We start from the raw sequence: 27,588 nt of genomic DNA, 5'->3' as shown, positions 1-27,588 counted from the left end.
CCGCTTCATCTTGAAAGATGTTAGAATCCATATGCGACGCGTGCCGCGCTATAGACTTCGAGAAAGTCTTAAAAGTTCCGGCGAGCGAATTCACGGTGCACCGCGAAGTACGCAATCCGTATGATACGTATCCCGATCTTCTACTCGACAAAGATATCGACAGACTTTCCCAGCTACAAGACACCGACTGCTCACTTTGTAAGATCCTGGCATCGACGCTGTGTTCCACCGAAGACGAGTGGTCGGATCCTGGTATAGTTGAGGATGCCTTGCTGAGCCCTCACAAGTTAAAAGCCTTCTCGTTCCTTCGTAATTGCGCCTGGACATCTGAAGATGTACAAGGCGCGCAGGACTGCTACATGTTGCTCGCTCCTCGTAGTTCTACGTATAGCTCAGGTGGAGGTTACTCTAAATGGGCATGGCGAGGGGAAGCCGGATACGTTGCTTGTCTCCCTAAGAAGCGCGAAGCTGGGCTATTTGTACCGCAGATAATCTCAGAGAGTTTTGACTCAATCAAAGCCAGATCATGGCTGCGACATTGCAAAAGAAGCCACGGGGCGGCATGCAATGAGTATTCTAAGACGATTCCCGGGTTGGAAGTTATAGACTGTGAGACACTGAGGATCGTTCCGGCTGAGGCTGGAATGCAGTGGGTGGCTCTTAGTTACGTATGGGGTCCACACCAATCTCAGGTCAACCATGGTGACACTGAGCCCGGGAGTCTCCCAAGTGATTTACCGAGAACCATACGGGATACCATTGAAGTCACGAAAGCTCTGGGCTACAGGTACTTGTGGATTGATCGATATTGCATCAATCAAGAGGACGCTGCGAAGAAGCATGACCTAATCTCTAAGATGGACATAAAATATCGTGGTGCGGATCTGACGATAGCCGCAGCCGCTGGCCATGATGAGAACTTCGGACTCCCTGGAGTTGGAAACACGACCCGCAAGAAGCAGGCAATCGTCGAGCTGAACTCGTGCACCATCCTCAGTACCGGACCTGACCCGGCCTCCGAGACTGAGAATTCCCGTTGGCGCAGCAGAGGTTGGACGTTCCAGGAAGGCCTCTTATCGAGGCGACGACTGATATTCACGGAACACCAGTCCTGGTTTGAGTGCTGTGAGGGAGGCTGGATGGAAGCTCTGGGGGGACCGGAACTTCTCAACAATCCAGATGAGGCTCGGTGTACCTCCGGGAAGATTGGTCGGAGCTTAGACGGCCGGCTACTGTCCTATCATCTAACGTCTACGCCACTAATGGCAGACCCAAACGACAGGGTGATAGCTTCCCGCCTTGATCAATTTGCGCATATTGTCGGCAAATACTCTCAGAGAGACTTGACATTCGACACAGACTCCCTCAATGCGTTCGCTGGTGTGTCTCGGCATCTCCGGGATTCCCACCCCCAGTTATCACATATATTCGGAATACCATATATGGTGCCATCGAATGCGCCTCTTGCGCTTGGGTCGGCAGAGAAGTACATGTTCTATTTTCTATCCTGGATACACAATAGGGGTGCCCCACCACGTAAAAGACTGGATTTCCCTTCTTGGACCTGGGCAGGCTGGGCTGGCGGTATGGGCTGGATGACAGGTCGGCTCGATGGTGTGACAGCACTAGAGCAGAAAATGAGGAATATTCATTTTGAGGTTGATGACCATTTGGTTTTACCCGAGGCCTACTTCGACACCTTTGACTCGATCAGCTGTCAGATTCCAGAGTCGGACGTGATTCTCTGCTTTGAAGCGCAGGTAGTGCCACCATCATTGTTTTCATGGGATACCTACGAGGAAAGAAGGGAAATCTCACCAAGTTACGATAGCATAGATGGGCAAAGTCAGAAAGACGAAGAGATTCCAGATGGAGAGAATCAGAGTGATAATGACATCCCAGATGAAGAGGATCAGGGAGACAACGACCCTTCAGAAGGGGAATCGGAGATGAGCAGCGAAAGCCCGCCGCCTGATCCAAATGATTGGGACACTTGGGCGGTGGGCAACAACAGATTGTGGGATCGAGCCCAGCCACCGGATTGTGATCCTGCAACTTTCATCGACAATCTCGAAAAGGGTCGTTGGGATTGTCTTCTCCTTGGAGATTACAATGGGAATGCTGGCTACTCGCACCGAAGATTCATGCTCGTCATCGAGTGGTTGGATGATGGACTAGCGCACCGAGTAGGGTCCGTGGTCCTCAACAGGCAACACTATCTCGACCGTGGAAACATATTCTTCGACGACACAGAGCTGGCTTGGAAATCAGTACGTCTGATTTAGTATGATCTAACGTCAAGAAGATGGCCTTCTCTACCTATGGCAACTATAGCGTATCCTGATGCATACATGGCATACAGAATTTATGATTGCACACAAACCTGACCGATCTGTACCTGAAGATCCTCTCTGAAGCTTGAGGAACCTCTTCAACTGGTTTAGGCGTGATACCTCTAGTAAACAAATCCAAGGAGTTCACAACAAACCTCGTACACCCCTTTTCTGTAACTACTTCTTCCGGGTGGGAATCATACAGGCTAAGACGCAGCAATCAAACACTTCACGTCTAGTATACTCGGATTCTGCTGAGTGGCATGCTTCTAACGCAGGACCACGTCATTGAACGCTTGGTCCATGGCATAATACCCTTCTCAAACCCGAAGAACGATTCTCCGAATAGCATGAACACATGCGCGTTCGTATAAACACGTCAGTCAAGCTACGCTGCAAGTCAGCAGGAAACTTAGAACGCCTGCATGCATGCTTATCACGAGCATTTCGCGATGAACGGAAGCGGTGATGCTCGTTCTGCCTCCCGTATGACATCCACACTACCAACGAGATCAATGTACGCATCGCCTTCTCAATCTCGATAGAACAGCGCCTGGACCGTCACACCTCAAAGGCTACCACAACCTCCACGCTTAGTCGCGACATCACTGTCCAATTTCTCACCAACACATCACACAAAAGCCCATTTTGAACAGTAAGAAAAATGGTATTATACTCAACACAATTACAAAACCGCTACATACACAGCGCTACATTCCTCAACATGCTAGACCTCTCCCCACAAATTCAACTCACAGCACACATTCCTCTCGTCCCTCTCCGCCACGTTCCCTTTTCATTCCCTTCCTCTCGAAGCCCTGCTCCGACGCTCGTCAATGAAACGCGTGCGGACAACACAGAAATGGCCCTCTTGGACCAAGTAGATATAGATATAGAAGAGGAATATGCAACATGTCGTCAAGGAAAGTGCGAACATAGGCCAAGATCGAAGACAAGACCGTAAACTCCGATATACAGCGCCAAGGTAACGGATGGGCATCATAGAATGAAATGGGTAATGGTATGGTAAACAAAGGAAGCGGAGGTATCACGTTTTCAGGCGCTTATGCGACCTGTCGAGCGCCTTGGCTCTGGCGCGCGAGCGGCGCCGCGTACTTGGAAATGGGCATCTCGGCGTGAATTTCGGCGTCGAGCTCGTCGTCCTGCTCGACGATACGCGTAGGAACGTCAGGCACGTCGTCATGCAGCCTGTGCTGCAGGCTGTGCCTGTCGGGTGTGGTCGACGCGCTGGCCATGGACATGGATGTGCTTGACCGGTGGGTTAGGTCTGGAGTGGGCGGGATGCTAGAGTGGCGTCCAGGTCGCAGCATGCTATCATCCTCGCCGTAGTCGCTGCCCTGGGTGGAAGGCACTGCCGAAGATCTCCGCTCGCTGCGAGAGTCATCCTCAGTGTCGGCCTGCTGGGCAAGAGCGAGACCCTCGACGGCCGCGGCGCACTGCTCCGAGATGTTTCGGATAATGTACGCAATGGCGTCGGTCTTGTCGCGTAGATGGCGGTCTGCTACGTCGATCATAGAAGAGCTAGAGTACCGCTTGGAATTGCGGTTCACTGGAGAATGGAGTAAGCGCTGCTCCATGTCTGGTGAGACGTCTTCGCCATCGAGATGCTTACTATCCTGAACGGTGCTTGCTCTCGAGACAACATTGCGCTCTGCACGACCAACCTCGGAGTTGTTAGGCTCGGACTCTTCGTCCTCAGCCTCTTCCGGCACGTCCTCGAAGCCCTCTTCGACGAAGGTGGCGAGGCCGGAGTCCGGAGCGCCCAGAGACTTGACGATGTGCTCCATGTGGTGGGTTTGGCCGTCAATAAGGGCGCGGAGGTGCAGGACCACGCGTTGAGCCTCATCACGCTGGCGATGGATGGCCTGGTTGGTGTGCTGCAGCGCAGAAAGCTCCTTCTTGTTTCTCTTGCGCTCGCGCTCGAGCTCCTCGGCAATTTCTTGCTGGAGGACAAGAGCCTCGAGAGCATCGTCACGTTGCTTCTCGGTGCCGGAGAGGCGCACAGTGAGGCGAGCGGCGTCATCCTTTTGTTGGTCAATAAGGCCAGTGAGGCGACGGTTCTCACGCTTGTGGTTCTCAATCTTGATTTTGAGATCCTGGGTCTCCTTTGTGAGCTGCTCAGCAAAAGCCTGGAACTTGAGGAACTGCTGCTTCCAGCTCTCCAGCTCCTCCACGAGGAAGTTGTTCCTCTTGGTGACCTTGCCGAGCTCCGTGTCCATGCGGCCCTTGAGGTTGATGAAATCTTGCCAAGCCTCTTGGGCGTCACGAGAGTACTGGTTGCGCTCGCGCACAATCTCGTTCAGATGGCGCATGGACACCTTGGTCATCAGTGGCTTCTTGACGGAACCGCCAAAGATAGCCTTGACGCCGGTGTTACGTCCCTGTGGAACATCGTTAGCAGCAATACGAACCCAAAGTGGAAAGCTGAGCATACCAATTTCTCACACACGTGGTCCATGACCGTCATGACGGAATCTTGATTCCACCATTCTGGGTCCTGGATACTTTCTACTTCGCCACGCATGACGATGATCTGGCCAGCTGGAATGAGCTTCCCACCACCGTACGCGGATCGCAGATGCTGTGGAACTCCGGTAGGTGCCACCTCACCATTGAGGGCTTGTGTGAGACGAGTGATCATTTTTGACCTCTGGCCAGCGGTGAGAGCAGTCGGCGGGCTGGAAGTCAGGACGAAATTTCGGTCCAAGTCTACCACCAGCGCATCCGTTGGGGCGGTGAACAAGGACCGACACTCTGATGTGACACCGAGAATGTACGGCCCAGGCTCCTGAACGAGGTCCTTGACGTGACGCGCATGAACGACAGGTACGTACAGACCGCTCCATTCGTACACCCTCACACAGAATCGCACAGTCTCAGCGGCAACGGTAAGCATTGCAGGGTAGTGGCTGGTGAAGATGATTCGGCGCGTGGGTGAAACCGCGGCCTCCATTACACCGACGATGTTGGGGATGGAAAGACACGTGAACAGCGGCCACATGGCAAAGTTCTGGAAACCGGTAGGCGACGACGGGAACTGGTAGCACAGGGCGTAGTCCTTCATGTCGATGCGAACCAAATCGTTCAAGCGAGGAGCGGGGAAGCTCAGGATGCGCGACACTTCCTCGGCGTGGAACAGATTAGTGGCCTTGTTCCAGTGGATCCACATACCACGAAGGTAGTCTCCAAGAAGGTTGTACAGAGGGTACCGCGAGAGGAAGCTCAAGCAGTACGGGATCCAGTAGGTCTCATCGGGGTTGTCGAAGAAATCGGGCTCGATCCGCTTGCGAAGGTCGCGGATTGTTTCAGCCCTCTTCTCGTCGGCGCGCGACCAAACGCGCAGAGCGATACCGTAGAGGGTGTGTGACGAGTCCTGCTGTAGGACAAAAGAGTGGTGCACACAATGTGGCTGACTTCGCCCGGTGCAAATCTCCACATCATGAGGGAAGCAAGCCTGTCGATGTCAGTCACTCACGTTCGGCCGTTGCGAAAAAAGCAAACCTACCCGCATCGCAGCATGGAGGGATCTGGCAATGTCGTTGTCCTGCTCGAGCCTCGGACTGCTTCCGAGGATCTCTGGCAGCCAGAAAGTTCCCACTGCGCCCTTCATGTGTCCAATCTTGCCGGAGCTCGGTGCGGGCGCCTTGACCCATTGTGATGGCTCCCTTCCGACACCGCAGACCATGTAGGCGTGGGTCAATGTCTTGGGAGTCTTTGCTCCTGGGCGTACGTTCAATGTCGAAGGAAGAGGCTGGGTGATTCTCGAATGGAGGGACGAGGTCCGGCTGGGGATGATCAGACTGTGGTCCCCATGGTCCCTGGTAGGCGGACGATCCTGGTCGCGCGTCCGTGGACGCAGGCTGAGAGACGGTGCCATTGTGTAGGAATTGGAGTCTATGCTGTCAGACTGGGTGTTCGAGGTGGTGACTGGTGCAGACGCGGTACATCCAGGGGTTGAGGAGAGCTCCTATAGTATAGTCTGGTGAACCGAGGGTACAGCAACGATGTACAAAAGAATGGCAGGCGCACTTGTCAGAGCACTCGAGTACGGGACGTACTGGCGGCGGGGAGCTCTGGGACCTTGCTGCGGGACGCAGTGAGGAGTGCTGCAGCAAGGAAATTGGATTTATCGCAGGCGGGCTGGCGGTTTTGGGGAGCTGCCGCAGAATGCAAGCTTGGGCTAGGGCTATGGAGAAGGTGGCGCTATCGGGCCAGGGTGCCTGTGGGCTTCGCTCGTCTCGGTTGCACGACGAAATGAACGTCGTCGCTGCCAAATCGGCGCGCCAGCAGGGTCCTGCCCCCGGCCAGAGAGCCCGCGCACGGCGCGTTCAGGGGCACACCCGCTAGGAACCTGCGTGTTGAACTTTATCCCCCCCGTATGCCTGATGCACACAACGGCCGTTCTCTGCACGGCAACGCCGCATGCCGCGAGCCCGAGCACGGCAAGACAGCACCGCGCCGCACAGCAGACGTGACGACGGCCATGTGATGCATGCCGCAGCGTCGATGGATTGCATCACGACCATCCTGGTGCTGTAGTGGCCGGCGCTGTGTTCCGCTGCCATTGCAGGAGCGACATCCGCTCTCCCCCAGCAGCCATGAGTCGTGCAGCCGCAGCGCAACCGCATCTCAGCTTTGCTGGCGCGAACCTTCGTCCGAGGAGCACCGCTGCTCTCGATGCTCGAGGCCTGGCGTGGGTTTGGTTCAAAACGCTTCCTTGTGCATGGCCCCGTCCGGTTTATCTGCAGTGTGAATCTCTGCATGCACGCGCGAGCTCCCACGCCCTGGAACTTGCTCCCCGATGGGCTCCGCTTAAGGCCGGCCCTCCTGAACATCACTGGATGCTTTCAGATTGCGCAGCCCGCCCAGCGCTGATCAATTCTTCCGACCTTGACGGCACGTTTGATCCTCAGCACGTTTTGCTCGCCGGACAGGAACCCCATTTGCGGATCGGCCAGGCGGTGGGTCGTGTCGCATCCCTTTCTCTGTATTGCCACTTCAGACCTTGTTCTTCATGCCGCTGTCGATAGCGGCGCACGCAGGTGGGGCCTGCGTCTTCCATCGAACTTCTGCGGAAGCTGCGAGAGGGAGAGAGGTGAAACGCGCCAGCTCTCGATCAGCCAGATGCATGTACGCTACGGTAGCTGGCGATTGGCGATTGGCGTCGATTCTCACGGGCGCCCGTCCAGCGCCGTCCAAGAGGCGTGCAGCTCGGTAGATCCAGTCAATTCAAAGAGCAGTGGTCCCCAATCTTGGTGCGGAGAGACTCTTCGAGGGCGCTCCCTGTTCCTCACAGACGCCTCCAGATTGATCAACGCTTGGGTGTCCCCGGTTCTGACCTGTCTGTTCGAGACTCCCGGCAACATGGCAGGCAGAGAGGGAACATGTTGGCCTGTGTCGAAAGGTATGGCCTCTGGTCGTCGAGTCGCCTGCCTGTTATCGCCTGTGTATGCAGAATGTATGTAGGTGTAGATAATCCCTGCCACTGAAACATAGTCGCTAGTCGCAGGAGCTATGGTTCCCAATGAGCCCTGAAGTCGTGTGAGTGGCTGACGCTTACATCGTCGTAATTCCTCCGCCTGTTTAGCTGCAGTATCAACAACATCTTGACATCTAGATGCTCCGCGTGGTACGATAAGAACAGTAGCATCAACGGTCGCGCGCATACTGGCTTCGATGGTGTATTGCGTGAAAGAAGCAGGATTATCAAGCCCCTGCCAATCACAGCCTAGCATGCTGTTTTCTGCGCCAAGACATAAATTGGACCTTCCCTCAGCAACCACACCTCTACGTCAAGACTATCATCACGCAAGCACTACATCCGGCTATCGTACCCTCCACTACACAGATAGTCTCCATCGTGCATTGCCGCCAATCCGGCCCGCAGTCTTGACATATACCAGATATTTCCCGAAAAATCTCCAAGATCGTCCTGCACACCTCTGCATACTTGCGGGAATCTCCGCCTTCCGCAGAAATGGCCGATGACGCTCTACTGAGTGATCTCTGCAGTATATGGTAGGTTTCATACTGATCAATGTAGGCTGTGGCCTGTAGTCGTGCGGTCTGAAATCATTTCAAAACAAGTTCACCACTGACTAACCATATCAGCAACACTGTCCAGTTCAAGTACCGCTGCCCTGGTTGCTCGGCGCGTACTTGCTCGCTACCATGCTACAAGCGTCATCAGCAGTGGGCACAGTGCGATGGGAAACGTGACCCCACCAAGTTCGTCAAGAAGTCGCAACTTGCGACGCCTGCAGGTATAGATCACGACTATAATTTCTTAACGGGCATCGAGCGCGGGTTAGAAAAGGCAGAAAAGCAGCTAGAGGATCCGGGTCTCGGCAGCAATCCGGATCCCCGCCGTGATGCTAAGGGACGGCAGCCAACCGATCAGCACTTCGCCGGCGCTGGCGTTACCGTTATTCGGGCCCCTAAAGGGCTGAGTAGGCAAAAGGATAACAAAACCCACAAAAACAAGCAGAAGTAAGTCACTTATCGTATTCGAAACTGGTTTTTCCTGAGTTGACCTACTAGGAACATTGTCTGGACAGTCGAGTGGATCTACGAAGAAACGAGCCGCATCTTGACGCAGAGTTCATCTGCGGGCACTATATTGCAAGCTCAACCATTCAAACCAGAGAACAAGAAACGGAAGCGGGGTGTTGAACAATCCGCTTCGGCATCGACAACTCAGCCAATCAAGCAAGATGATCTGTCGCCTATCAAGCTCGAAGAAGCGGCATCTACGGTTGAACAAGGGAACGCACAGCCAGAGCCTTCTGCTACTGGCGGACCTAAACCAGAGCGACTCGACCCTGGTGCAATCACAGGAGATGGAACCGCCAGAGACGCCACCACAACGAAAGAGGACGAGGTCACTGTTGCAAGCGATAATCACAGGAGCCTTCGTTTCGATGGCCCAGAGTCCGAACCCTTACCTCCTAAGTACGCTTTCTACCTATTAAGGCCAAGGACGAGCTCCAATCGCCACGTGCTCATTCGCCTCGAACCTACGGCTACACTTGGCGAGTGTCTCCGTGGACGCACAGTCCTCGAGTTTCCTACCATATACGTCTTCCCGGAATCAACGTATCCACCACAAGACAAGTTCATGCTTGAGGCAGAGTACCTCCAACAGGAGGGCGAAGAGCAGAAAGAGCTCGAAGACCTCCTCAAGCACGTCAGCCCCGAGACCCTACGCGCACTCAAAGAAGAGCATAGCGGCGATAATAACGCCGGCGAGCAGATCGATAGCGACAGAATATTGGATGTGTTAAAGCAAGATATGGGAGCCGGGGCCTGAGCAGGTGGATGACTTGCCCAATCGAGACACCACTGCAGTATCCCCTGCTTCGCTACGCCTACTGGAAGCAACTTTTTCGGGTTCCTGCAGTATCGAAAGTATAAAACACGCCATAACGCCATGCATCTTCCACTTTTTGGCAACGTCGAGTCGTGGTACTCGTAACGCGCATGCGGAACATCCTGCGTCGACGACTCAAAACCCCACGCCGTTCGTCTTGAAACGTTTATGTTGCGCGTGCCTCGGTCCTGATTTTAATAGCGCTGCAGCAACTCTATATCGGATATCTATCACATGCGCCACCGCACATCGTTTCCCTAAAAGCTCATCTCTTCTTCCTCATTCAGTCTTCGTGATCACAAAAAGCAACCCGTTTTACTGTTTCCTGAGGTGGTGGCGGCCGTCGTGCGCGTCACTGTTTCATATTTCTTTTCCCCGTTGTTGCCGTTCCGCAGCCTTGCATCACCCTAGCTCATCTCCACACTCCAACCGTCTCCCCGCCACGACTATCCCAGCTCGCAAACGTCAGCGCTTAGTACACAGTACGCAAGGATATCCCGCATCTATTGGTATGCCTCGGAGATTTATCGTGTCTCTAATGCTACGGTAACTACCAATCTATCATTGCAAGGACACCCTTTCCTTTTTGCAAAACGCAATCGAAGCACTGTCATCAGGATTGGAATTTCTGAGTTTCTCACAAAGGGCCCCGCTCGCTTGTAGTAGGAAGGCCACGTTATGTCCTGAACGCGGTCGGCAGCGCATACCGCGAGGGTGGCTTTGCGTCAAGAGGTAAATTCAAGGAGGGGTATTGCTCTGATCTGGGGCGCGGAGTACGATGATGACGCGTAGAGACGTGCGGCAGACATTGTAGAGTTCGGTAGCGTTGCGGAGAGTCACCACTTGTCTATCGGTATAGACAAGGGTATCACATATACCGGGCACACGAGGAGAGTGAAGCTGATACATACCTAGAGCAACGGCGTCGGCTCTGTCTACGTAATTCGGATACCTCCGCTACCAACGTTCTGGACAGAGTTATTCTTCCATCATTATAGGCATGGAAATGGCATATGGTCACCACGTGAAGCAACGGGTGTAATAGTTATCGTAGTTGCCGGTCGCCGGTGAAGTTCCAGACTCCTGGGTGGAGTTCTCATGGTACATTGGTACTGGCGTACTCCGTAGTTTACACTAGTCAACCCATCCCCAACCTACGCGTCCTACGCTCCAAACTTTGTCCATCCAGCAAAGTCATCATCCATGTATTATCATACGACTTTGACATCTCGACACTCAAGTGCTTATTTCGTCGACTATCGCGTCGTATACCTCATACACATACATCAAACGCCGAAAGTTCCTTCCCTCCTTTCTTTCCCCGCCACAAGCCGCGGCCGAGCTTCGCCGCCTTTCAACCCCACCACCTTGCACAAGCCCATCTAACTATTTTGACTTTCCATCTCCGCAGCACCCACTCTCGAGTCCACACTCGCTCGATACGCGAGTCGTGACTACTCTGCTAGGCGTCGATCAAGCACGTCGCGCGGTCTTGGGGTATGCATGTCACAACTCGGTGCTAGCCGACCGGGAGAGCCTGCGCAACACGAGGCACGCCGACACGGCTGGCTGCCGGCAGCCGAAGGTTGAAGGTGTGCCGAGTGCAAAGGTAGGTTTATTGTGTGGTATCACCGTTTGAGGCGCGCGGGCGGGGATAATGCTCGTGCATGTTGTGCTTCGGATTCTGCTCGCCTCAGCACTGAGCTTAGCAGCTGGATCTACGAAGCGAGTCGACTATCGTTCTAAAGACCCAGGCGTAATCAAACTCGCCGATGCGGTCCGAGGACAAAGCGAGTGAACGGTCCGGTGCGCGTTTAGGCGTCCTGGGGAATGTGGTCGATCGGATGGGTATCTTGATCTGAGGATTAATTCGATCTAAATACCTCATCTAGTTATACAACGGCAATTTATGAACGTTCAAATCTTATGCTTGTCGTCAGTATATTTACTGTAGTTATAATATGGGGTATAGACAGTATTTACCTTACTGTTGCTGAAGGAGCAGAGTAGTGAGCGCCCGTACATGTAGTAGTCATGAGTTTATTTGAACCAGCTTGATGACGAGTTCTCTACTTATTCCCATCTACCCCTGTTTGTGGTACATGGAAGTATGCAGAGCTGTATCGATGGACCAACACGGTGATGCCTCAGCATCGACCGTAGTAACCCGTGAGCTTCTTCCCTGGAAGCATGATTTTTATGCGCGGACCGAACCTAGGCGATGTACCTGCAATACTCCTGGAAAACCTCATGAGCAGAAACGGATCAAGGCAACTAGAGAGTTTTCGTCATGTAGTCAAAGGGTCGTTGTAGGCAAAAGTAGTAGAAAAGTTTCACACCGAGCCCTCGATATCCCAAAACAGGTGACCAAGCGACCGAATACTTATCGCCAAATGCTTTAAGAAACTAAAATATGTATGTTGGACTCAAAGCATGAATTCTGCTCCTTGGATCCGAACTCATGGGCGCCTGAAAACCTCTTGGTAAGCTTTTCCAGCGCCTGGCGTGTCTTGCGCAGCAATTCTCTTCGAGCTTACGATAGTATCAACTAGACGATAAGATAAATTTAACAACACATATGTACGATTCGACCAGTTCCCAGAGTACATTCATTCTCTTCCGAATGCACATGAATAAGATGACCACGTGCAAACTACACATAATTCCACTGCTTCATCTTCGCACGAAACCCATTCAAAGATGATTGCGATGGATTACAAATGTGCTCGCTTTGACTACTAGCGAGTATCGTCGAAGCGTTACTATAGTGAAGGTAATACCTTCGAAGGTCTAATCGATCAACTAAAATTCTCTCGCCTGCAGGGAAGGTTTTTCTCTCTCTTTTCTTTTCTACACATCTTTGCGTTCGTCCCAAGGAATACTCTATAAAGTCACGCCTCTTCCAGTTATCGTAAGCATGTAAATACAAGCATGGAAAGTGACAACTACCGGCTCAAAAGACCAAGACTACACCCCCCTAGGTTCTGGAAAGCTTCGTCAGCCTCGATTAGACTGACCAGTGTGTCGATTTCCGCAATCGAGGTGAATCTTTCTGGCTATTGGGACGGGTTGAGCTTCGCTACGATAAGAAATACGCGACTTCTCTATAGACAGAAGTCACTGTATGGGTTTTGAATCTGGTCATAATGACGTTTGCGAAGAGGTCGGTCTCTTGAATCCGATCCGGCAGACTTGACAGTTGCAGGTAGCTGTCGAGCTTACATGGTGGCAGATACATAGGCAGGAGATGTGATACTCGTAGCTTTACACAAGACTGGAAAGCGCATCCTGCGGGCAGCTGATTGATGTGACATTATAGACTTACTCGTTTCATGCTTAGTCTTTGGGGTCATGGTATTGTTGTAAGATCGGAAGATTATGGGAACTCGAATAAGCCGCCGTTCTACTTAGGCCATGGGCATCGTAGTCTATGAGCTAACAGCCCTTCATCCTATCATGGAGCGCTTCATCTCAGGATCCCCTATCACTGTACGACCTGTGATTTCGGTTTATCTCTTGAGCTGTTGATATGTTGCCAACTTACATTGTTGCGGATAGAGTTTTGGACACACTGAGTACTCAATGGAATATTGCTGAGATCGTGTTATGATATGTCTTCTGGGATAGGTAGTCATTCTGTATCATTGTTCCCTGAATGACCTCGTGAAGTTCTCATTCATGGCGCCGACCGCGGAACACTTGTTCGAGCTGGAAGCACTGATTGCAGCTAGACTATACAGCTATCACACATAAGCTTACCTTTCATGAGCAAACGATAACAAGGCAATGGCCGAGTATGAAGGCGTTGGTTGAGATATAGGGCGCGGCGTCTAGTGTGAAGGTGCCTCGATGGCGCCAAAGGCAAGCTGCTTAGGTGTTAGGCAGGTTTTGGGCAAGCGGGAAGGTGCCAACATGGTCGAGGAAGGCACGATGGAGTAGCTGGGTTACACGCATAGGAGGGGAGGGTACATCGAGTTGTGGGGTAGTTGTGGTTGATGTATGCAGATCAAGGAATTGTCGTTGAGGTTGTATCTCAACGAAGGTCTAAGTCTACAATATTTTGTTGAATGTTCGAGCTTGAATTGACCTCAGCGTCGGAAGGCGTCGTAGACAAGCCATGTTGAGCTTCTGCTCCAACAGTCTCCTGCTTCCCCGGCTGATGATTGTAGCATCGCTCGGGAGCTTTGCCAGTATCCAAGTCCTCGTGATCATCGATCAAGGCTTTTGCAACCGTCTGGTCGAACAGAGACGTACGTTGCTCGGACTTCCTTGAACCGACGAAGTTGTCGATATTTTCGTCTTCTTTGAATCTAGCCCGAAGCCACACCACCTACTGCCTCGTCAGTAAACGCGCGTCGTTTCTGTTTCCGCAGTACGCGATGAACGTCGGAATCATTTGTGTGCCCGCCTGGAATATTTTCATACACACACTTCAGCCTATGCAAGCCATCTCAACCTGCGGTGAACATAAGGTTCGATCCAAGCTCCTTCACCCAGTCACACAACATTTCCCCGCATAAATCGTCTGATATTTTTGCTTGCAGTGCGGATCGGGCTGACGCGGATAAAGGCGATGTGGGGGCCCTTGTAGCCAGGTTTTTGGGAAGTTGGCTATTTATCCGTCTTCGGACTATCCGAATAAAGACGTTTGCGAGAGCATTGAAGAAGAAGTGGTGTAGGCGGAGGTGTAGGCGAAGGTTTGTTTGCTCGCTTAGATGCGGATTTGATTCGATGTTGCTGGAGGGTGAAATTAGTTTGGCTTGATGTGGCGTTGTGGGAAGCCAGTAGACAGTGTACAGGAAGGATGAAGGTAGGCAGAGCCCTTCCGTACCTTTGCCTACTCAATTGTACATGATCAGATGGTAGACTGCATACGGAGCAGATAGACCCGCACTGCAAGCGGCGTTCAAGTGCAGCGTTGAGATGCACATGGCTCGGATCTTGTACATTGCCGGACCAAAAGACTGGTAAACGGTTGATAGCCGACGAATTTTACATAATTGCCGACAGCTTTGTGAGTTGACACTGTTGCTCGTGATACATGTGCCTACCGAAGCCTATCCGACTCTTACAGTGGTATTGCCTCCGTCAGAGACATACAGACTGATGTTATAGCCAGTTGCGACTGGCATCCATTATAGGGCGAATTAAGTCACGGCACCTTTTCGATCATCTGTTCAAGGCAGGTCGGCGGTTCGTCGTTCATATTCTTGTGGCCTTGTTGTTTGCAGGGAAGAGTTGAACATGTACAGTGAAGGTCATCGTGGCGAGGTGAAAGGCGGGGAAAGTGCATATGCAAGCCAAGCTTATAACGAGCCTGTTAATAAAACGGCCACTGGTGTTGCAAGATTCCGGGCAGGAGCGCGATGTTACTTGGACTGATCCCTGGCGCTGATCAGGCTTGAATCTAATGCAGCTATCAGGAGCAGGAGGCGGGGCGTCACCTCTCGCGATGCGTCTGCAGCTTCGCTCAGGGCCATGAGAAGAGATTTCACACTGGCAAAGAAATACTGTTGACCGGATGATACGGTATCCCGTTATGGTTGGTCGCTAACCCCAGCAATCGCGCGCGAGAATTGCTCCCAGCCACCTCTCGCCAAGCACGAAAAAAGTTGATGTGACGAGTATCTGCATAAGTATATACCATCACACCGCGAGGCGCGCCGCAGGATTGTCCAGAGGTATGCCGACGCGAGAAGATAATACCGACGCACGTGAAATCCAATAAGCAGACATATTCGCAGTCGATTCAATACTTGAGTGGAGTTATTAGATTTCACACTGTCGCTCTGGGAAGTTTGTTGATCCTGGTACCATGTTGGGCACTGGCGTTCAAGGTTGGAGTGACTGAGGAAGTTCATACATGTACTATGCTGCAATGAGTGCAGTGCGCCAACGACGCGTTGGACCCGATTGCGTATCTGCAGGCCGCGGGGGGAATTGCAACAACGTGTTCGGCTCCTTGCTGCCGTCTCTTGCTGCTTCGAGCTCGGCAAGATATTCGCGTTACCAGGCCAGCGCACAGTGAAGTCAAAGTCAGTGACGATCTCAATTGAATTCGAGATGAGCAAGCTGAAACACAGCGATACTGCCGGCTCGCGTGGCCACGACTCGATCGTCTAGCCCTACTCGACTAGCCGAAGTCGGCTGTTCTGCTTTTGGCGCTGGCATATGGTTGCAACGCTCGCCTTGTCATGCGGCGTGGGGTGTCCCTCCTGTATGGTTGTCATTCCTCATGCACGAGCTGGTGGCAACGGACATGTGGGAGGTAGGTCGGCACATAGATTGTCTCCTCCAAGCAGCCCAAAACGTGGCCTAGCGGCAGTCCTCAGCAAGAGCGTGCCGCTGCAGCTGAGAGGGGCCGGGAGGGCCTGATGCAGCTAGTGGAGGGAGCATGGCAGCAGCAGTTTGGACGGGAGTTGGCGCCACTCTTCCTGCGATCAGCGCCGACGCTTGCCTGCGAATAGCAGCGAGGCGGACGGCGACGGTAGGTTTAGGACCGTGGCTAGAGGATTGCGGCATGGCGTGACGAGTCGACGACCAGGGGCGCGCGGTGGTTGGGGACTCATTTCCCCTGCGGCAAGAGTCAGGCGTATCGAACAAGCAAAGAAGACGCGTAGAAGGCGCTGAGGAAGGCGGGAGTGCACTTGGAGCGTCGCACGGCAGAGATGGCGACGCATAGTGAGGCCACCAGCGGGCTGCGACAGGAAACGCTCAAGCCGAGCCATACCCAAGCATACTGTGTACAGAGACGCAGGAAAGGACCGCAGAGCCCGAGACCCTGACCCTTTCACGCTGCTCGCGCTCGCTAAGGGGCACGGTTGCTCTACTCGCTCCCAGGCCAGGGGCTCCTATAGCGAGGTGCCCTACATACACACGCGCGCACCCGACGCCCGTCCACCTGTTCTCGCTACGGACGCTGCGTTGCTGCCTCTGCGCAATTCACCCTTCACCTGTGCTGTTGGTACCGCGACACGCGCGCTGCAAAGCGTCTCCCCGTCGGCGCAGACAGCCTAAATCAACACCTCCGCGCCCGCTCCGCATTCGACCTATGAGGCGGCCCCAGAACAATTTGCCTACCACCACTATAACTTCTCCCGGCTCGACTCCTCACTCCGCGACGCCAGGCTCCGGTACTGCGCACGACCCCATAGAGCAATAACGGCATTGCCGCGTGCCGGCAGTAATGGCCTCTCCTCCAGGCTCGCCGCCAGGCGCAATCCAACGACCCATGAGCGCCATGCTCCGCTCGAATCGCTCCAGCAGCAGGATGAGCATGAGCAGCAAGCAGGGCGGCTCGCGGGCATCAGATGATGATTCCAGGACTGCTGTCAAAGTTGGTACGTCGCACACACATTCGCGTTTTCCCCGCAATAAACAGAGACTAACAACATTCCAATGCAGCGGTTCGCGTACGCCCGCCGCTGAAGAATGGCGACCCGGGCTTCGAGCTTGTCCCGCAGCGCTTCCAGGTCTCCCGAGTTGACGTTACCTCCGCCCAGCAAATCGCCGTCGACGCTCCCAACGGCCGCAAGCTGTTCGTCTTCGATCGCGTATTCGGCGAGGACATTGATCAGGAGGGCGTGTTTGACTATGTTCAAGACAGCGTCACTTCCTTCGTCGAGGGCTACAATGTCTCCATACTCGCATACGGCCAATCCGGCGCTGGAAAATCTTTCACCATGGGTACGACTGGCCCTGAGGACCAGGCGAAGCCTGAGATCAAGGGTATAATCCCCCGTGCTGCCGCCGTGCTGTTCGAACAGCTGGAGGGGCCCAATCCTGCTCGCGGCTCCGGCATACGGGCACCGTCGCGCCTGTCTGGACTCGGTACTGCGCAGAGCATGCACAGCAAATCGGCAGCGAACAAGAACTGGCAGTTGAAAGCGACCTATGTAGAGGCATGCACGCTCATCTCCTCTGAAATCCGCATTGCTAACTCGAATAGATCTACAATGAGCAGCTCCGCGATCTCCTCATACCAGAGGCAACCCCCGCAAACGAGCGTCAGCAGGTTGTCATCCGCGAAGACACCAAGGGTCGCATTCTCCTGACCGGCCTTACACAAGTCTCGATCAACACCGTTGAAGATCTTCTCAACGCCCTCAACTTTGGCTCTTCCATCCGTCAGACGGACGCCACCAACGTGAACGCCCAGTCCTCCCGCTCACACGCCGTTTTTAGCTTGAACCTGATCCAAAAGAAGACATCAACAGGAACGACACCTCTCACAAAGCGCGAGAAGCGAATGTCCGTTCCTATCGAGGCCATGTCCGGCAGTAAGAGCGAGAACTGGGTCACAGTCGACAGCAAGCTCCATTTCGTGGATCTGGCGGGAAGCGAAAGGCTAAAGAACACTCAGGCGCAAGGAGAGCGAGCTAGGGAAGGTATTTCGATCAATGCTGGACTTGCAAGTCTGGGAAAGGTCATTTCTCAGCTTTCATCACGATCACACGGCGCCCACGTCTCTTATCGGGACTCCAAATTGACCCGCCTGCTGCAGGACTCTCTCGGTGGAAACGCCATTACCTATATGATTGCCTGTGTCAATCCCGCTCAGTTCCACTTGAGCGAGACCTTGAACACAGTTCAGTACGCGCAACGCGCTCGCGCTATCCAGAGCAAACCCCAGATCCAGCAAGTGAACGACGATAGCGACAAGCAGGCTGCCATCGATCGGTTACGTGCTGAGGTGCAGTTTTTGCGCGATCAAATCAGGCTGTCTGAACGAACAGATAGGAAGAAGACGAACCCCCAGGAGTGGAACGAACGTCAGAACGAACGCGAGATTGAACTGAACAACCACGTGCTTGATCTACAGGAGAACTACAATGCGTTGAGCGCTCGCCATGCGAAATTGATCACGGAGCTGACAAAAGCCCGCGACCATGGAGAGGAGGAGACGCCCTTGCTCAGGGACACGGTTGGGGATGCCGCTCTGGAGCGATTGAAACGATCAAATGAATTTCGTGACACCGTTGAAAGTGTGGTGATGGAATATGAGCAGACTATCCAGAGTCTGGAAGCATCCCTCACCATGACCCGATCGTCGTTGGCCAGCAATGAAAGCGAATTGCTCGAGAAAGAGGCCAGGATTTCGATTCTCGAACAACAGACACAGTCATTGCAGTCGCGCATCCAGAAGGCCGTGGATCGCGAAGCAAGCAATGAAGAGTACGTTAAGACTCTCGAGGCTCAAGTCGACAACAGCACTTCTGGCATTGAGAAGAACGATACCGTAATCACAGAGCTGCGAGAGAAGCTGCAAAAGGCCCGCGAAAACGAGACCAGCTGCGAGGACTATATCTCGACTCTGGAGGAACGCCTCGCCGAGAATGAGCAAGAGGTGGACTTGATGCAGCGCGAGATCGAGCGATTGAAGCATGTGGTCGAACGGCAACGAAGTATCGGCAAGCTCGACAATCTCCTGTATGAGCTAGACAGCATCCGTCAAACAGACGCAAAGGGCGAAGAGCCGCTTGTCAATGGTCACTCAAAGACCCCTAGCGACCCATTCATCGAGAAACGCTCGTCGCAGACTGCCAGCCGCCAGCTCAGCAATACCGACGCCATTGCGGAGGAGGACGAGATCGAGCGGCCCTCCACAGGCGGTGCTGTTCCACCTGCCGTCGATAGGGTCGAAGATCAGGAGGACGGTCAGACGCCCATGATCTCCATCAAGAACCTCAAACCTGATGATGAAGTGGAACCACCGCAGAGCCCTGCACAGTCTCGCTACGTGGAGGATAAACTCGAAACAGTCACGCGGGAATTACTGGACCTTCGCGTTGAGCATGAAGACCACGTCCAAGACTACGAGCGGCTTGACATCAAGTACCAGAAGGCCTTGGCTACGATAGCGTCGCTGCAAGACGTTGTGGAGGAGGCTCGTCACCGACGACCATCACTAGCGAGCTCCTCTCGACCGACATCTTTTTTAGCGGACGTGGGTCTGAAGGCCGAGGATGGACATCAATCATCGTCGCGTACTTTGTCTGCGGAATTATCTTTAGCGGAATCTGGCAATACATCCACTCCCGACGAGAACACGGAAGCAGCGCCGGAGCATTCTGAGATCGAAGCCGCAGTGCCCAAGTCCGATTCAGCAAACGACTTGTCAGCACAGACAGAGTCGGACATCCTGCGAGAATTAGCGAATCTGAGGAGATTGCATGCTGAAAAGGAGGAACGAATGGTGGAGCTAAACCGAGAATTCTCCGATTTACACGAGCAGCACCAGGACACGCTGGACTACGTGGAAGAGCTCAAGTCCGAGGTCACCAAGGCTCAGATGGTACGTCCGAGCTCGCCGAATGCTCAGATCATCCGCCGCAAGTCCAGCCAAAATGTCATCGCGAATGACCGTTCAACCCGTGCGTTCGCCTCGCTTCGAAACATCGCTTTGGAAAATTTCGAGGAGGAGCCAGACACTATACAAAACTTCGAGTTGAACTTGAATGCCATTATGAGTGAGCTGCATACGCGAACTGAGAAGGTTCAAGAGTTGGAAGCCGAGGTAGGCTCTGTGAAGAAGGACATGGAGGACAAGATTAGACTCATCAACGGTCTCGCCAAGGAACGATCCAGTCTGCAGGCTTCGTCCCCTCTCGACATCTCCGTCGTTGCGACAATGCAGGAACAACTCAAACACAGCGAGGAGCAGGTGCAAGAACTGAAGGACTCGCATTCGCAACGAGAGCAGGAGCTGCTGGCACAGATAGCAAGCCTCAAGGCATCTGTGGCGGACGTGGATACTCTTGACGAGCCTCTTTCGCCACGACAAGCTCCTCCACAGCAGGCGTCGATGGCAGAGTCTCTGGCAGCAGAGGATGACGGAGCACACCAAGCGCAGATCGCTAAGCTCCAGGGTGATTTGACCCAGTTGCAGTCCAAGTACGAGCAAAATCAAATGCAAAGCGCACGAGAGGTGCAGGCTGCTCTGAAGAAGCTCGAGGACGACCACGCGACTCGCATCGCCGAGCTTGAGCAGTCTCACGGCGCAAATGCCGAGGCTCAGCTCGAACAAGAGAAGTCTAAGCACGCCGAACTCGTTGCGGCCCTCCAAACCCAGGTAGACGAGCATAAAACCACCGCTTCTAGCCATGCAGCCCGCATTGCTGAACTCGAAGAGCTGCACGCCAAGATCCTCCATCAGGTTGAAGAGGACGCGGAGGCATCCGAGCTCAAGCAGAAGGAGCTAGATACTCACAAATCCCTTGTGTCTAATCTCGAGAAGCAAATCGAGCAACACAAAGCAGCTGTCGAGTTCCACGAACAGAGCCTGGAGACGCTGAAGCAATCGCACACTAATGAGCTAGACAAGCTGGCCGCTGAGCTCACCGCCCAACAGACCTCGTCACAGACGCTTCAGGCGGACCTCACAAAAGCTAAGGCTGACATGGAGAGCCTGCTTGCGGGAGTCTCTTCCGCTTTGGACGGCGAAACAGACATGTCACAAATTCATTCGAAGATCCAAGGCTTGGTCGAGGATCGCAAGTCACTGACTGGCAAGATGGATGAAGCTCTCAGCGAGCTTGAATCACATCGGAAAGAGCTTTCGGAAGCGAACGATACTGTTGAGCGTCTGAAGAACGAGAGCACCCAACTAGCCGAGTCAAATGAGAAGCTCAAGGGCACGGTCAAGGAACTCGAAGCGATCAATGCAGACGTGCTGAAACAATATCAGCAGATCAGCGACAAGGAGAGGAAGAGCTCCCGACTGGTGCAGGAGTTGGAAGAACAGCTTAATGCGAACTTCGACCAACACGCTGCGGCTACCAACCGCTTGTCCGCTCTCCAGACGGAGCGCAGCCGCGAATTGCAAGACGCAATGGACCGTAAGGACCAGCTTGAGCGGGACATGGAGCAATCTCGCATTCAGATTGCGCTGCTCGAGGTATGTGGAACAACTGTGCGCGACTGATTGGCATGCTAACAGGAGTAGTCTCAACTTACCGACGCGAAGCGCGTGTCTCATCATCGCGAGTCCATTGACCCTCGCGAAAACTTGCAACGGTCAAATTCCAACAATTCTAACATTCGCTCGAGCACGAATCACACTTCGTTGCCCTCACCGCCACCGGCAATTCCTCTGCCGCCGCTCCCAGGAAGTCCTCCGCCACAGGCTAATGGTGCTTCGCCGCCTGCGTCCCGCCACCAGAGTAAGGATATTGCCCAGGCACAGCTCGTCGAGGACCAGGAGGCGCGCATCCGTACGATTGAGAAGCACCTGTTCGCCGAGAAGCAGCTCACTGCTACCTTGGAGGACGCTCTGACTGACCTGGAGACGTCAAGCCAAAAGACGAAAGATGAGGTCGGCAATTGGAAGAAGAAGTGTGCTAGCCTCGAGCAAGAGCTTGACGGCTTGAAGAAGGAGCGCAGCATGGCGCGCCACTCTCTCCAGGCCGTTGAGGAAGAGCGCAACGCACGTCTACGCGTGGAAGCTGAGCGTGCTCACCTCGAAGCCCGCATGGCCGCCCTCAACAACAGCCAGAAGAAAAAGAAGAAGGGCGGCCTCAATTGCTTTTAAGCCCTCCCAGGCTCCGAATTGCTTCAGCTCGCACATACAACCGCTGAACGATTGATCGATCAACCGCTTGATACCCACCTGCCCTTCGGTGTACAACTTGCACATATACGATGTATCTGCTTTTACCGGCGCCTTTGGGAAGGAAAGCTACATACCCCGATACACTACTTCCTCTTCATTCGACATTTTCCTTTCTACCATTCTTCTTCTCCTTCACTTTACCACCACATTACCTTCGCTTTCCTTTCTCGACATGTGTTTATGATTTGCGACGCCCTGGGGGGTAAAACGTAACCTACCTCACTTTTTGCACTGCATATAGGACGCAGCCTCACGGCAGTCAGGTGGATTAACTTTTCTTTGCACTTGTTTGTCTTGACTTTGCGCGTACCTGCACCATACCCCCAATACTTCGATTCGATGTCTTTTAGTGTGTGAGATTAGATGATGCATGTCCCATGGGCCGTGGGCGGATGTTTATAGTAATGTATGTGAGTACGCATGGAGGAAAGCACAGGGTTTTGCTGTGGTGCATCTTGTGTATGAATTTGTATTGGTGATGAGGTTGGAAGGGAGGAGATAGCTTGTTAATTACACACGCCCTATTTTCTGTTCTCTGCATTCAAGCTCTGCACCGTTGCCGACACGTCGTTGATACCTTTCAGTGCTGGGAGGGTCATGTTCGAATCGATTTTGCTTAGGTATAAGTCGCCAACCTTACATACATAGTTCGCTAATACTAGGAAACACTTATCGACATGTCAGTGTCCCTCACATGTTGTCTGCATGGAGCATCGGACGGTCGGATCATCGGAATTTCACTCACGGCTTTTCGTTCCCAACATTGTGGTCCTCGATACACAAAACACGACAGTAGTAGCACTTGACGTTACCCCGCTTCGCGCATATACATCTGACTACAGGGCCTACACCGAATCAGAGACGTTCATTCGTTCGTTCGTTCACACATGATATGCATTGCAATTTGTACCTACCAGTTCCAGGTGGGGAAACTCCATGGACATTCCGCATTACGCACTGGTAGGAAAATGCCTCGTCCTCCATTGCTAGCTTTGCATAAGTAAGCGTCGTCAACCCCGTTGAAGTTGCTGAGCAGAAACTGCTCCTGATCTCGAAATGGTGTCATTGGCATTTGTGTCACCATCGGTAGTCGCACTTTCCTGTATTGTCGTGGTCAGTATCTCTTGCCCTTCACTTCACCACGAACACTCACAATGGAACTAGATCATCGTATCCATAGCACACCGCATTATCTACAATGTCTACTTCCATCCACTGCGCTCCTATCCCGGTCCCTTCTGGGCGAAAGCCACAGTCCTTTGGCACCTTTATCACATCTATCATGCCGACAATCACAAGGCCGTCCACCAGCTTCACCTCAAATATGGTCCTGTCGTCCGCGTCGCACCCAACGAGATAGTCTACACCAGTCCCAACATCTGGAAACCCATCTTTGGCCACAAGGTCAATGCTCCAGAGAACGTCAAAGATCCCTCTCAGAGCTTCCGAGTCGTGCAGGGCTCACAGCGTGACTCCATGTTGATGGCGCCGCGCGAGGAACACGGGAAGATGAGGAGGCTTCTTTCGCACTCGTTTTCGGACAAAGCGCTGAAGGAGCAGGAACCTATTTTTACGCACTATGTTGACCTTTTGATGGAGAAGCTGCACGATGCTTGCGTCGAGCCTGTCGATATTGTGAAGTGGTTCAACGTATGTATCGCTAGATATCACCCATTTACGAGACTCCAAACTAACAGCGTCACAGTTCACCACCTTCGACATAATCGGGCACCTCGTCTTTGCCGAACCCTTCGACTGCCTCTCTAGCACAGAGTACCACTTCTGGGTCGCCTTCTTCTTCCACACCGTCAAAGCCATCTCGTGGTCTCGTGCCCTGAATCGTCTCTCCTCGAGCATCGTTCCAGCACTGATGCGCCTACTTCCCAAGCGCATCCTCAATAAAGGTCTACTGCATTTTGAGATGTCGAAGGAGAAGCTCGCGCGACGACGCCAACGCCAACTCGACTATACCGATTTCCTCAGCGGCTGGATCTCGGCAGAGGAGAAAGGTATCCTCGATCCAGAAGATCTCGAGATGAATGTCCCGCTTCTGATCGGGGCGGGCAGCGAGACGACAGCGACGCTGCTGTCGGGCGCTACGTACCTCATCGGTAAAGACCCCCGCGTCTACCGTATCCTCGTCGAGGAGATCCGGTCAGCTTTCCAGACTAAGGAAGACATAAGAATGGACCGCCTCCCAGAGCTCAAGTATCTATCTGCCGTCCTCGACGAAGCGCTACGCCTGTATCCTCCCACGCCAACGAACCGTGTGAGACTCCTCCCACCCCAGGGCATGACCATTGAAGGCCAGTATGTCCCGGGTAATACTTTGGTGGGCATCAACTTCTACGCTGCTTTTCGCTCTGAGTCGAACTTCCATCGAGGCGAAGAGTTTGTGCCGGAACGGGTTTTGCGCGATGAGCGCGCAGACGATGAGTGGAGCCATGATAGAAGGGATGTGTTACAGCCCTTTTCGTACGGGCCGAGGAATTGCATTGGGCGGCAGTAAGTTCCAGTCTGTGGATGTGCTGCGAAAGAACATATGCTGACCTTGGACAGCCTCGCGCTAGTGGAGATGCGTTTGATAATGGCGCGGCTACTGTATGAGTTTGACGTTGAGATTATGCCTGAGAATGAGGACTGGCTTGATCAGAAGTCTTACGCGGTTTGGGAGAAGCCGCCACAAATGGTCAGGCTGCGGCCTGTTGTGAAGGCGTGATCAAAAGGACTGATCGATGTGAATGATGGGATCGGTCGGCCTTGGAGTGGGGAGTTCAATTTGGCGCGTTGCAGGTGCTTCGCGGGAGTGGTATGCGTGAGCTTGAGGCTTAGATAAGATGCATGTAGGTGTTGGTTGACATCCGCGCCTGCTTCGATAGTGCATATGAGCACAAACGACCGTAAGTTGGGCAAAAGATAAGTCAGCTCCGTATTCCGATTCACAGAAGAATTAGGCATCGGCAGTCACGTTATCCTTCAGTCAAACCGATCCTCCCTTCACGACGTATCAGCGTCTCGTCTTGACGCACCCGGCAGTCAGAAGCCCACCAAAATCCGCTTTCACCAGGCATCTACCCTCTCACGTGCCACTCAATCCAATCACATCTTTCCTTACAGCTCTATGTCGTCACTGCCTTCACCGAGTGCCCACTGTACCCAGGCAGCACCACCCACGTGACCGCTCTAGCGCGGGTCAGTGCTCAGCCCCGACCGTCTATATAAAGCCGCCCTCACTCGCCCTCCCTCCTGCTCTCTAGCTCTCTTTGCCGTATGGCTTAGATCAAGTGTAGTATCTGTTCTTTTTAGTTTAATCGCTGAAACGGGTTCATGGACCCATTCAACTATTATCCTTATTTTTCCACCTTGACTTCCTCTTCCTGGGCTTGCCCATAGTTGAGGTCACAGTGACGCCAGTATCTGCACTACCGCTGGCTGTCGCGAACGAACCGCTTCTTCATTGGGTTGCTTGGCTGTGCTGGGCGCTTGAGGAAGATTTCTGGTGGTGCGAATCGTGGAGGTGATGACCGAGGACTATGTTAATGGGGGTACACGAAGTGGGGTGGATGCGAAGAAGCTTGCCCGTACAATTGAGTTGGGCCGTTGTCAATTTAATGCCAGCCATCATGAGTTACATAGACCGCACGTTGGAGCTCTGCCCCACGCTTGCTGCTGTTCCACTGGGGATCTCACCATTCTCTACCTTGTCGCATGGCCCCCCTCATCCGGCCACTGATCCACCAACTCCTTCCCCCTCCAACCCATCACAATCCTCTCCAAATTCATCCTCACACTATACCTCAAATACTTCGTCTCGAACTTCGTCGCATACCCGCCGCCCAAGCCGCCGATATCGCTCTCCCCATCCATGGGATGATGGTGCGCGAAAATGGGCGGCTGACTCGCCAAACACACCCTCTCTCGCGCGTCCTTCTTGATCTCTTTCTTCGAGGAAGGTGACGGCGGCGCATGTGACGCTCCCATGTCTGGATCCTCGCCCGCACACCACCGCCCGAGCTCAGAGTCGAAGATGCCGTTCCAGCCTTTGACGCCGAATTGGTGGAGCAGACGCCGAGCGCCGCGCTGGCTGACGGCGTACGCGACGGTGCAGAGCTCGCCGCCAGTGGAACGGTGGTAGATGCGTGTGTGCGGGGGATAAGCGTCGGCGAGGGGATCGAGGCTGCCCTGGAAAGGGTGGGCTTTTAGGTGGCGCTGTGCTGGTACTGTTTCATCGTTCGAGTTTGTAAGAACGACGTTGGCTGTCGTAACGTCTGTCTTCTTATGGAGCGGGGAGTAGCGGGGAAAGCCTGCGCCGCAGTGGCCGATCCAGAGGACGTCCCATTGCGAGGGGTCGCCATATGGGCTGCTGAGATGAGGTTGGGGGTGATGTGATTTGCGGTATAGCGATGCTAGAGGGATGGATGGTAGGTGGCTCATGGTGTGGTTATCGTCGAGGCTGCGGAAGGTCGTTTCTTCTGTCTCGACGTTCTCTACATGTTCGATCTTGTACTGCGGGGATGATGATAGAATCTCCTTGTTACCGCTGAGGAACCGTGATGCGAGGGCGAAGCGTTGCAGATTCTGCCGGATTCGGACGTCCCAGTCCACGTCGTCTTCCAAAATTAGGGCTGTTGTGAGGTTCTGTTCCACGACCCTTTGCACCAGTCAGTTGCTTAAGCCTGTTGTGCAGGAGACGAAGTACCTTTGAAGCGCGTTCATGTGAGTTCGCCAACTTCCTCGAATACCTGGAAGAAGCTTTATGTTCTCTTGCGGAGGCGGATATGCGCTCTGTTTGATGCTGTCTCCGGTTATACCATCCACAAACTCAAGCTGCAAATTAGAAGTTGCTGCTGATAGCGTAATGGCATCACGGCGATCGGTCCGAAATGGAAGGTTCAGTACGAGTAACTTTTGGAACTTGTTGCTATGTTAGCAAAGTGTAGTTATGCATTCACCGTCTAAGAAATTTCGACAATTGATGTAGGAGTTATGGGTGCTACGAAAGGATTTCAACCTACTCCAAGCGTGGTATTCATGATATCAGTCACCGAATCGTCTCTTACATACTCCCAGGAATCCTTCGGTATTAGGATTTGGTGCCCGCCAAAGTTCAGCCATGTGTAAAAGGCCAAAAAGCACAGTATTGTTGTGAGAAGCCTCGGACGCGACGAGTACCAAGGACTCCTCCTCTTGGTGTAGTACGCTGCGCCGCTCTTCGCGCCCGTCAACCCAAAGCTATCGATGGATATCCGCCGCAT

General features: G+C 53.4%; 6 protein-coding genes across 6 annotated transcripts; 4 read left to right on the top strand and 2 right to left on the bottom strand.

Annotated features, from left to right (window-relative positions):
* Positions 1 to 17: 17 nt before the first annotated feature.
* Positions 18 to 2,285, top strand: N0V89_006153 (uncharacterized protein; the record flags this gene model as incomplete). The annotated part of the gene is made up of 1 exon (XM_056214924.1): positions 18 to 2,285. The coding sequence occupies one exon, from the start codon at positions 18 to 20 to the stop codon at positions 2,283 to 2,285; it is 2,268 nt and encodes a 755-aa protein (XP_056072191.1).
* A 1,112-nt stretch (positions 2,286 to 3,397) lies between these two features.
* On the bottom strand, positions 3,398 to 6,231 carry N0V89_006152 (uncharacterized protein; the record flags this gene model as incomplete). Its single annotated transcript, XM_056214923.1, has 3 exons — positions 3,398 to 4,735; positions 4,789 to 5,808; positions 5,860 to 6,231. The coding sequence occupies 3 exons, from the start codon at positions 6,229 to 6,231 to the stop codon at positions 3,398 to 3,400; spliced, it is 2,730 nt and encodes a 909-aa protein (XP_056072190.1).
* Positions 6,232 to 8,331: 2,100 nt separating this feature from the next.
* On the top strand, positions 8,332 to 9,663 carry BCD1 (Box C/D snoRNA accumulation; the record flags this gene model as incomplete). Its single annotated transcript, XM_056214922.1, has 3 exons — positions 8,332 to 8,372; positions 8,466 to 8,843; positions 8,895 to 9,663. 3 exons carry the CDS (start codon positions 8,332 to 8,334, stop codon positions 9,661 to 9,663), a joined length of 1,188 nt encoding a protein of 395 aa, XP_056072189.1.
* Positions 9,664 to 16,993: 7,330 nt separating this feature from the next.
* On the top strand, positions 16,994 to 22,252 carry N0V89_006150 (uncharacterized protein; the record flags this gene model as incomplete). Its single annotated transcript, XM_056214921.1, has 4 exons — positions 16,994 to 17,063; positions 17,128 to 17,618; positions 17,672 to 21,619; positions 21,668 to 22,252. The coding sequence occupies 4 exons, from the start codon at positions 16,994 to 16,996 to the stop codon at positions 22,250 to 22,252; spliced, it is 5,094 nt and encodes a 1,697-aa protein (XP_056072188.1).
* Positions 22,253 to 23,389: 1,137 nt separating this feature from the next.
* N0V89_006149 (uncharacterized protein) lies at positions 23,390 to 25,052 on the top strand (the record flags this gene model as incomplete). The annotated part of the gene is made up of 4 exons (XM_056214920.1): positions 23,390 to 23,446; positions 23,498 to 23,983; positions 24,039 to 24,838; positions 24,893 to 25,052. The coding sequence occupies 4 exons, from the start codon at positions 23,390 to 23,392 to the stop codon at positions 25,050 to 25,052; spliced, it is 1,503 nt and encodes a 500-aa protein (XP_056072187.1).
* Positions 25,053 to 26,029: 977 nt separating this feature from the next.
* Positions 26,030 to 27,588, bottom strand: N0V89_006148 (uncharacterized protein; the record flags this gene model as incomplete). Its single annotated transcript, XM_056214919.1, has 2 exons — positions 26,030 to 26,984; positions 27,398 to 27,588. 2 exons carry the CDS (start codon positions 27,586 to 27,588, stop codon positions 26,030 to 26,032), a joined length of 1,146 nt encoding a protein of 381 aa, XP_056072186.1.

This window comes from Didymosphaeria variabile (genome assembly GCF_027946475.1).
Source record: "Didymosphaeria variabile strain IMI 356815 chromosome Unknown scaffold_4, whole genome shotgun sequence".
In the NCBI taxonomy this organism is placed as follows: domain Eukaryota; kingdom Fungi; phylum Ascomycota; class Dothideomycetes; order Pleosporales; family Didymosphaeriaceae; genus Didymosphaeria; species Didymosphaeria variabile.
Note: the sequence above shows the minus strand (reverse complement) of the source record. Positions and strands in the feature narration are given on the sequence as shown.